Source organism: Sminthopsis crassicaudata, chromosome 2 (assembly GCF_048593235.1).
Source record: "Sminthopsis crassicaudata isolate SCR6 chromosome 2, ASM4859323v1, whole genome shotgun sequence".
Classification (NCBI taxonomy): domain Eukaryota; kingdom Metazoa; phylum Chordata; class Mammalia; order Dasyuromorphia; family Dasyuridae; genus Sminthopsis; species Sminthopsis crassicaudata.
Genome location: NC_133618.1, coordinates 578,949,370 through 578,959,804, shown reverse-complemented (window position 1 = coordinate 578,959,804; position 10,435 = coordinate 578,949,370). Strand labels below are relative to the sequence as shown.

Below are 10,435 nucleotides of genomic sequence, written 5' to 3'. Positions count from 1 at the left end.
AGTTTGACTTCTAGCTGCCAAAGGGGCAAGAATGAGTCACAGGAAAGCAGGGGGAAGAGGGAGGGGGAAGCATCAGGTCTGCCAGGGTGTGGCCTGTAGAAGAGGCCCAAAAATCCTTCCTCAAGAAACAAAATGGTAATTCTCTCCCTGCTACGTTCCCCCCAAAAAACCCAAGCTGGGAGGTGTATGTGTGGTCAGGACATTAAAGGTAGAGTAAATTCTTCCTGCCAGATTCCTTCTTCCATTCTTCTTTCCTCCCTTTATCTCCTCAGCTTTCCTCTTTCCCCTGTCACCTTCTCCTAACTACAAGATCCCTCAGTAAAAAATGATTGGCTGTCTGCTACAGGTAAATTGAAGTGCTTTGCACTGTGGAATATGGGCAAACAAAACAGTCCTAGATAAACTTGATAAGCTTAGCAACAAGTGTAGTTTTGATAATAAACACAAAATCTAAGATCATAGATTTATGGACCTGTTTCATTCATCCCCTTAGGGGGAGATTTTGTATTTCACATTTTTTGCTTCCCTTCTGATTAAGGGATTAAACAGTGAGCTGTTTAGATTCATAAGACAATGAGTCTTATATTTAAGGAGGTTAGAGGTCAGAGAGGTTAAGTACCTTGCCTAGAATCACACAGTTTAGTGGATATTGGACACAGGGTCCAAACCTAGGGTTTCCTGACTCCAAGCCCAGTGTTTCTAACCACTCCCATGCTGCCTCTTCTGTACACAAATGATACAGAACTGAATGTTATGAATCCCTGACTAGCTGCTTTAGCTCGGAGGATAAATAAACCATACCCACTTGGAGGAGAGGACATAAAGGAAGGCTTCCTGAGTCTGGCATTTGACCCCGTGGCTTACAAAAATGATGGATTTTACCAAGCTTTTGGAACAGAGGTGGGTGTGGCACATGGAGCACATTTCAGACACAAGGAGAAGAGCCTGAAGAAGCAGAAGATGGAAAAGCAAGTGGCCCTTTGGTGCGGGGAGAACAGGGATGTGGACTGACCAATCTTTCAGCAGAGCCCCAGGGTCCAAAAGAACAGACAACCCCAAAGTCACTTCTATTTTGCTTGGATTGTATCCCAGCTCGCTACTGTTTCTCCCATTTCAGCAACAGTTGACTTCCTCTGAGGCTCTGAGGCTTATTTATTTATTTGGGGAGGGGGTCTGGATTTCCCTTATCTCTGAGAGACTGCAGTTCTTCCCATGCAGAATCCACAGGATAATCTCCTCACCCCTCTGTGCTGTTCTCCCCCTCCCCCCCACATAGTCAGACTGCTAACTGAAAGTAAGGGGAATGTGGTGAAATGCCTTCCTAAGGCCCAATCCCCCAGAGAAGTGCAGCTGTTGGTCAGTTAGATCAGCTGGGCAGGAAGGGGCAGCCGGACAGTTTCCAGCTCTGGTCTCTATCCTTCTTCACTCCTAAATTGAGATTAGGAAGGAGTGCATTAGGAACTGTTGCAAAAACATGGTGGCAGGAGATGGACTGAAAATCTGGGGGAACAACAAATAGGTTCGTTTAGCTGAAAAGTGAGTGTGAAAAACATGCAATAGGAAATAAGACTGGAGACGTAGCCTGGAGCCTGAGGCTTTTTGAAGGGTGGATTTCGATGACCCTAAGGGAGAATTGGCAAGGAGAGGGTCATGGTAGATTAAAATGCAGAGTAAGACATCAGAAGACTGAACAAATGAGAAATTAGGGGCCTCCCCTGCCCAGCCAGGGAGGTAGGGTTAAAAAAAGGAACGTCCAAGTTTACTCTAACCCTCAGAAAGCTCCGGTAGCAGGGGTACAGATTTGTCTCCAAGCAATAGTTATGAGAATACAAATCCCTCCCCCCGCTTTTTTTCCCCTGAAGGGAGAACTATGGGTGTGAAGCTGATATAAAAATCACTCGGCTGAAAGTGTTGGTTACTTTTGTAGGGCTTTTTTCCTTTAAAAAAAAAAAATGGTCATAAGGGATGGATATGTAAAAAGAGCAGATTGGAAGAAATAAATATTAGAAAATTTAGGTGACGTAAAAATAAAAACCACCAATAAAAATTTAATAATAAAAGAAAAAAGAAAAAAAGAAACGAGTCGGTATGTGCTTTGCATTTACTTACAAGTGCGCCAATTCTATCTCCCCGCAGAAGGGAAGGGACCTGATTGGTTCCGCCCTTTCTTCTTCAGCTTCTAGCCCGGTGCCCTGCAAATAAAAGGAGTTTAATAAATGTTGATGGGACTGATCTGGAAGCACCTGGACCAGATCTCCCCGAAGACCCAATAGGCTCAGGTTCTCGCCTCCCTTTCTTTGACCTCCCCAACTCCTAATCCTGGGGAGACCCCTGGAGTCCCCTAGGTGGGTGTCCAGGCTCACACCCTTTGTCCAAGAGGACCCTGGCTCCCTGATCTCGGTTCCTCTCCCCGGTCCCAAAGCCAGAAGAAGATCGGAGTTACTGAGAGCGGACCAGCCGGCTCTTAGAGCGCCGGGCCCGGGTTAGCCCTCGCTGGGTCGGAGGGCGGAGCTGCACCGCGGACCCGGGAGGGCCGGCGGGCGGGCGCCTCCTCCCCCTTCTCCCACCCTTTTTCTCCCTCCCCCCTCCCCCTTCTTCCCCTCCCCTGCAGACGCTGGGGAAGCTGTTTTTCCACTCTGACGCGCACACGCGCTTTTTCATTCTTTATTTATTTCTTTCGGGTTTAAACTTTCTCTAAGCCTCGCCGGCACTTCCCCAAAGTCCTGCAGGGTCTCCGCGACTTTCCTCCTCCACCCTGAGCCAGCCCCGGCCCTGCAAATCAAAACTCCTAAACAGAGCCTGCGAAGAGGCGGAGGAAGCGACTGCTGAGCGCGGGCAGGCCGCCGGGCGTGGTGGCTGCCCACCCGCGCCCGCTGCCCAGTCTGCGCCCTGCCCGCTGGTACCCGACTCACCCAGACTCCAGGTGAGTGACCGAGCCCATCCAGCGAGGGTGGGGGGACTGATGACCACTGGGAAAGACTGGGGCACCGGCGGCCAGGAGGGGACAAAGGGGGAGGAGTGGGCCGGCCAGGGCATGAAGAAAAGGTCCAGACCCCCAAAAGACGCTTCTCGACCCCGGAGAGAACCTCCCTGGCCCCTCCCCACCGAGGGGACGCATGTGGTCCTTGTCCCGGTCCCTCCCTGCCCGAGGGCTAGCGCTTGTCCAGCTCCATTTGTCAGATGGTCTGCACCCTGTCCGGGTGAAACTGAGCCTCCCCAGAGAGAGGGCCAGAGGCTCTGCTGGCCTGGAGAGGGGCAGGAGCCAAATGGGGCTGGGGGAAGGGGAGTAGGAATCCTCTGATGTCTGTGGCCCATTATCCTCCCCCGCCCCTCTCACAGAGCCAGAAACTCCTTTTCAGAGAGAGGGCCTCTGAAGGCCAGGATCGCCTTGTCTGTGGCGCTGGACTGCACTGGGGACGGGGAGCGCGGAGGGCATGTAAGGGAGCCCCGAAGGAGCCTGTGAATCCGCATCTTTTTTTGTTATGGTTGTTCTCGTCCCCAAAATTGAAGGGCTTCCCTCGGGGAGGTAGGTGTGGGTGTCCAGAAGTGGGATGAGTGTGGGTGGGAGTGCTTTGTACCCACAGCACTGCCTCCCCTCGGGCCCCTGGCACTTCTGTCTTCTAGGAAGCACAAATCCGTTCTCCCTGGGCTTTACAGAACCTGAGGAAGAGCCTCTTCCTACCCCCCAGACCACCGGACCGGAGGAAGGTGTCATGAACACTTACAGCCTCAGGAGTTCCTGCAGCCCGAGCCTAAAGCTTACAGTTTGTTAGACAGTATATTTACTCCAAACACTGACATCTATGGGGGAATAGTTTAGTGGGTACCGATGGATGTGACTTCCCAAAAGATCATCAACGAAATGTTTTTAAATTCATAGAATAAAACAGAATGAAGTTTTAAAAGGAATGTAGAGCAATTTTGATGCTACCTAATTAAATGCAATAAATAAAGGTGTATTTATTTAAGGCTATATGTACCAAAGCTCTGTAGATTTTTGCAGAAATTTCGTTCCTTGTGCAATCTATGGTCCCTTCTTGTTCTTTGTGTGTTGAGATATTTATTTGTTGGTTTTTGTCATGTTCATACACACAAAACATTAAAGCCCGAGGAATCCCCCCAGAATAGGACCCATTGCTGAGCCTTTATACAGAGGACAAAACGTCCCCAAACCTTACTTTATTCCCTCACTCACCCCAATTTGGGGGCCTTAACTTACAGATAGAGTTCTAAGAAGTAAAGCACTGGGCTGGAGCTAAGCAGATTCTCATTGATACTTTGTCCTGAGCCAGGAGGCCGTGTTTCCCCCATTTTGGGATGGAGATGGGGCCAAGTTCTGGATGGGGATCAGGGAAGGCAGCCTCTGGGGGAGAGGAAGCTGAAGCTGTCTCCTGACTGACGCTGCTCATTTTGTTCAAAATAGAACTGAAAATCTTGTCAGCTCTGCCCAGGTGCCAATTATCTGAGCCCCATCCCAGGAAGAGAGAACTCTGGTCCCCTTCATTTTACAATTCATTGGAAGTGGCCTTCCTTCTCCCTCTCCAGAATTCTACCCAGCTCACATATTGGGGGGAGGAGAAGGGAACGGTGGATTCAGCCTCTGAGAACTCACATCCTGGTTCTGCCCCAAGGAGAGCAGGGGCTGGGAGACCCCATCACTAAAATAGTGTTTTCCAGTCACCAGCCTGAATGCAAGTGCCTTCTGTATCCAGCCCTGTGCTAAATGCTGGAGATACAAAGAAAGGCACAAGTGGCCTTGGTCTCAATTAGCAGTGTTCTCTATTAGGCTGCAAGAGCTCAGGACCCCCAGCACCTCTGAGTCCATTGCCATGCTCCCTGCCTCTCAGGTTCTTTGTGAGGAGAGGAGCGTATTTTTGAAGCTCTATATAAAGAAGACATTGGTATATGGGTAAGCGTTGTCTCCCATTTCACAGATGGTGATATCAAGGCTTGTCGAGTAGCAGTGACTTGCTCGGGATCACCCATTCTGGGTGATCGCATGGCCCCGGTACATCTGGTCCCTTTCCCCAGTCCCACCAGGATTTCAATCCCTGAATTCACCCTTCCTTTCTGCAGGCTGACGGTCTCCTCCAGTCATCACCATGTCCGCCCTGATCGTGGAGAATTTCCGCTTCCTGTCGCTCTTTTTCAAGAGTAAGGACGTGATGATCTTCAACGGGCTGGTGGCTCTGGGCACGGTGGGGAGCCAGGAACTGTTCTCCGTGGTGGCCTTCCACTGCCCTTGCTCCCCCACCAGGAACTACATTTACGGGCTGACCGCCATTGGGGTTCCCGCCCTGGCTCTCTTCCTCATAGGCGTCATCCTCAACACCCACACCTGGAACCTGGTGGCCGAGTGTCAGCTCCGCCGGGCCAAGAACTGCTCGGCGGCCCCCAACTTCCTGCTCCTGAGCTCCATCCTGGGCCGGGCGGCCGTGGCCCCCGTCACCTGGTCCGTCCTCTCTCTGCTCAGAGGAGAGGCCTACGTCTGCGCTCTCAGCGAGTTTGTGGACCCCTCCTCGCTGACAGATGAGAAGGGGGGTTTCCCCCAGGACCACGCCATCGAGGTGCTGGCCAAGTTCCCCTGCAGGGAGGCCCCGGCAAACCTGTCCAGCTTCCAGGAGGAGGTGAGCCGGAGACTCAAGTATGAGTCCCAGGTAAGCCAAGATCTCCTGGGTCGTGGAGGTGGGCGGGCAAAGGCTCCAGGATGGCTTCTCTCACGGCCTTTGGGAATGCTGCTGGAGGGATGACCAGAGTCTTTACCCAGGAAAGCTCAAGGTTAGAGCTAGAAAGAACCTTAGAGGCTGCTGATCCCCCCCTCCCCCCTGCCTTTTTTACTGGGGAGGTCCTTCATTGGTGTGAGTCTTAGGAGTCACAAGCAGGAGCCCAGGAGCTCCCCTTATCAGTTTTTCTAATTGGGGGCTCTGAGCTATGATAATATGATTTATTTTTTGCTGAGGAAATTGGGGTTAAGTGACTTGCCCAGGGTCACACAGCTATTAAGTATTAAGTGTCTGACCTCAAGTCCTCCTGACTTCAGGGCTGGTACTCTATCCACTGAGCCACCTAGCAGCCCAGTGATGCTTTTATTAACTTTTCTGATATAAACTCCGAAATAAAGAGACTCTGTAGACCTGGTCATTATATGGTCCCTACATGAAATAAAAATCAAACCAGTTGTTTTTAATTTAAATAATAATAAGTAAACCAGTTGTTTAACTGGCTAATTAAATCTCCAGAAAGGAGGGGAGGGCAGTGGGAGAGAAAAGATCACATCCTAAACCATCCTCTCTCCCCGTCCCCAGCTCAAGGTAGGAAAGGAAAACTGGAAAGGCTCCAGCTTTGCTCCTCTTGGGTGAAGAGGAGAGAACAGAAAGACTGCTCCAACCCCAGAATAAGAATTCTCAGTGTTAGAAGTGGGTAATACCCAGTGCTAATGAAGCCATGTTTATGGTTCAGGTTCCCAATAATTTTTTTTTTCCAATTTTATTTATTTATTTATTTATTTTTAATTTTATGCATAGATTTTCAACATTCACCCTTATGCTCCAAATTTTTTCCCTCCCTTGCCCCCATTCCTCCCCAACATAGCAAGTAATCTGATATATGTTAAACAATATTCTATACATATTTCCACAATTATCATGATGCACAAGAAAAATCAGATCAGAAAGGAAAAAAAACAAGAAAGACAGAACACCAGCAAACAGACAAAAAGAGTGAGAATGCTATGTTGTGATCCACACTCAGTTCCCACAGTCCTCTCTCTGGGTGCAGATGGTTCTCTGCATTCACAAGACCATTGGAAGTTCCCAATAATTTTAAAGAGCATGGAAAATTGCTATTCTTCAATTACATCTTGATCTCATGACTCACTTTGGGCATAGTCCATCTTCCTTTATAAAAAATTGGATCTGTGATTTTATTAGCATAGTGAACTCTCCCCACTTAAATTTAGAAATGTTCTTGGGGTGGGGGGAGGCTGGTATGTCTCAGAGGCAAAATTTAAATCCAGGCCTTTTCACACTCCAAGATCTGCATTCTGATCTCTGTTCCTTGATGCCTCTTTTGGTTCTGACTCCGTCCATGTTCTGACCTCTGACTGTGGCTCAGATGGACCCTTAGCCTAGACTTAACTAGGCTGAAGGGCTAACCCCGGTGGGTGTGATCAGCCTAATGCAGCCTAGCCTATAAGACCTTTGCAAGAATCAAGAGTTGTCTGACAGTGTAAAGTGGCTATCTCCTAGGTAGTGAGCTACTCATTCCAGGAGGTGTTCAAAAAGGTCTGATGAGCACAGGTAATCAGAGATGCAGTAGAGAGGAGGATTCTTGCATTGGGAAAGAAATTCAGTCATGTCTGAATCTTTGTGATCCCTTTGGGGTTTTCTTAACAAAGACACTATTGTGATTTGCCATTTACTTTTCCACTCATTTTATAGATGAGGAAACTGAGGCAAACAGGATTAAATGGCTTACCAGGATCCCCCAGTTAGTGTCTGACTAGATTTGAACTCAGGAAGATGAGTCTTTCTCATTCCAAGCCTGGCATTCAACTCTCTATCCACTGTGTCATCTAGTTACCCACAAATTGGGCTACAGAATCCCAAAAAGCATTATCTGGTAATGAACTGATGATGAGGAAAAAAAAAATAGAAGCCTTATTAGAAAGGAGAAAGGGAAACTGGCAAAGCCAAGGAGTGGGAAGCACATAATTTTCTCTTAAAGGTCTTTAAAAGCACCAGTTGGAGATGCAGCCTAATACTGGCCTTGGAGTCAGGAACACTTATTACAAACCAGGTACTTGTACTAAATGCTGAAAGATCTGAGTTCAAATCCTTCCTCCAATACTTACTAGCTGGGGGCTCTAAAGTAACGTCACTTAACCTGTCTAGACACCAACTTAATCATCTGTAAAATGGGTAGGCCTTCTAAGATCCTTTTTACCTTTCACTGTGATGAAGAGGACAGGCAAAACAAATGGGCAGACACAAGGAGACAGAAAGGAATGGGTGTTCAGGAGAAAAATGGACAGACACTTGCAGAGATGGAGAGATGAGGAGAAAATGCAGACTGAGCAGAAGACAGAAAATGAAAGCATGACATATTACAAATTGTGAGGGACTTAAGAGAACATCTATTCCAATTCTCATTCCACAGAGCAAATAGATCCAGAGAAGACAATTGACTTTATTGTAATGCAGCTATTTATTTTTATAGTGTTTTATTTTTTCCAATTACATGTAAAGATAGTTTTCACCATTCATTTTTGTAAGATTTTTTTCTTCCTCCCTTCCCTCTCCTCAAGAGAGCAATCTGATATAGATTATACATGTACAATCGTGTCAACTCTGTATCCATCCGTATTAGTCATGCTGTGAGAGGAAAATCAGAACAAAAGGGAAAAAACCATAAGAAGGGGGGAAAATGTGAAAATAGTATGCTTCAATCTGCATTCATTCTCCACAGCTCTTTCTCGGGATGCTGATTCCATCCCAGTGTATCACAATTGTCTTGGTTCACTATGTGACTGAGAAGAGCTAAATCTGCCACAGCTGATCCCATAGTCTTGCTGTAACTGTGTACGATGTTCTAGTTCTGTTTATTTCACTCAGCATCAGTTCATGCAAGTCTTAGCAGACTTTTTTGAAATCAGTTCATCAATACTCCATAATCATTTCTTCTAGAACAACTTCTCATCATTTCTTACAGAACAATAATATTCCATAATATTCATATACCACAATTTATTCAGCCATTCCCCATGGGCATCCACTCAGTTTCCAGTTCCTGGCCACTACACAAAGGGCTGCCACAGACACTCCTGCACATGTGGGTCCCTTTCCTTTTTTATGATCTCTTTAGCATGCAGGCTAGTGGAGACTGGCTGGATCAAAGGGCCAGCAGTTTTATGGCCCTTTGGGCATAGTTCCAAATTGCTCTCCAGAGTGGCTGGCGTGCAGTTATTATTTATTGTCAAGTCAGGACTAGACTCCCTCTCTCTGGCCGGGCTGGTCTCCCCTCCTTTCCCCTGCCCTTGCTCAGAGTGGGGAGGGGAGTTGGCTGCTCTCTGTGGGGAGGAGGGAAAGCTCACCCGCTTCTTCTCTCCTGCCCAGCTTTTCGGGTGGCTGCTGATCGGTGTGGTGGCTGTCCTGGTCTTCCTCACCAAATGTCTGAAGCACTGCTGCTCCCCGCTGGGCTACCGCCAAGAGGCCTACTGGGCCCAGTACCGCGCCAACGAGTCCCAGCTGTTCCAGAGAACGGCGGAGGTGCACTCCCGAGTGCTGGCTGCCAACAACGTGCGCCGTTTCTTCGGCTTTGTGGCCCTGAACAAGGATGACAAGGAGATGCTTGAGGAGTTTGTTGTGGAGGGGACCCAGCCGAGGCCCCAGTGGAACGCCATCACTGGCGTCTCGCTGTACCGTGAAAACCAGGGCTTCCCGCTCTACAGCCGGCTACACAAGTGGGCCCAGGGGATAGTGGGCAACGGGACTGGGCCGGACAACCTAGAGATGGCTTTCCTGGGTTCCTAGTCCTGCAGCATCCCACCACCCCCACACACAGACTTCTATAATCTGGGGCCCACAGCTGCCCCACTAAATCCAGTTTTCCTGCTTCTTACTGTTGCTCCCTGCTCCTATTTGGGTGACAGTCCCGTGCCCATACCCAGGAGTTAGCAGATTCCCAGATGATTCTGGGGTGGGTCAGAGGCAAACTACTTTTACTAGCATCACCAACGGGCCATCAAAGGGAGGTGTGGAAGCAGCCCAAGTTTGGGGAGATTTTGGTGGGCAGTCCAGCGATCTGAGGACACTCCTGGCACTCAAGCTGGTCCCACTGCAGCCTGCTGGATCAGCAGCTTTACAGGATGTTTTGGTCTTTTCCAAAGAAAAACAGCTACTTGCACAAACTTCTGAACCCCAGGACACCAGAAACTGAGTCACTCCATGCCTACTGGTGGGCGCCTGGTGAGAATGAAGTTGAATGCAGTTAACTTGTGTCTAACTGCGTGTTGGTCAGGAATGGCCATCTTCAGAAAAAGGTTTGAAGACCTGGGGGATCCCTCCTAAGCAGTTTTCCTCGGGCTTCCATTGACTTTCTTTTTAAACATTTTTGATAAATACTTTGCTATGACATTGACGTGTGTGTGTTGTGAGTAGTCCCTGCTGCTTTGACTACAGTAAAGAGATCCCAGATACAAAAACAGGTACAAGATAGGCCCTTGGGAGAAATCATAGAATTTTAGGGATGGTAGCACCCACAAAATCCCCTCTTTTTGTAGAAAAACAAATTGAGGCCTAGAGAAAGCAGTTCATGACCACTAGGTTACAAGAATCTAAGTCTCTGGTCTTCTGTCAAGCCGGTGACTTGATGCCATAATGCCCTTTAAAGTCCTTCTCCTTATGTGCCCAGCCCATACCCAGGGAGCTAACTGCCA

The 10,435-nt window shown here is 48.5% G+C and overlaps 1 protein-coding gene across 2 annotated transcripts; it reads left to right on the top strand.

Annotated features, from left to right (window-relative positions):
- The first annotated feature begins 2,609 nt into the window (after positions 1-2,609).
- CALHM2 (calcium homeostasis modulator family member 2) lies at positions 2,610-10,133 on the top strand. 2 transcript variants are annotated; one of them, XM_074295490.1, is made up of 3 exons: positions 2,610-2,923; positions 5,077-5,657; positions 9,114-10,133. In XM_074295490.1, exons 2-3 carry the CDS (start codon positions 5,103-5,105, stop codon positions 9,528-9,530), a joined length of 972 nt encoding a protein of 323 aa, XP_074151591.1. In that variant the 5' UTR covers positions 2,610-2,923; positions 5,077-5,102; the 3' UTR covers positions 9,531-10,133. The 2 variants fall into 2 exon arrangements, with proteins under 2 accessions (XP_074151591.1, XP_074151592.1); XM_074295491.1 differs by lacking the exon at positions 2,610-2,923 and adding an exon at positions 3,426-3,526.
- The last annotated feature ends 302 nt before the right edge of the window (positions 10,134-10,435 follow it).

Excerpts from the sequence above, each read along its gene's own strand:
- CALHM2 (XM_074295490.1), top strand. The coding sequence starts at position 5,103 with ATGTCCGCCCTGATCGTGGAGAATTTCCGCTTCCTGTCGCTCTTTTTC. Across the intron at positions 5,658-9,113 it reads GACTCAAGTATGAGTCCCAG|CTTTTCGGGTGGCTGCTGAT; the intron begins GTAAGCCAAGAT and ends TCTCCTGCCCAG.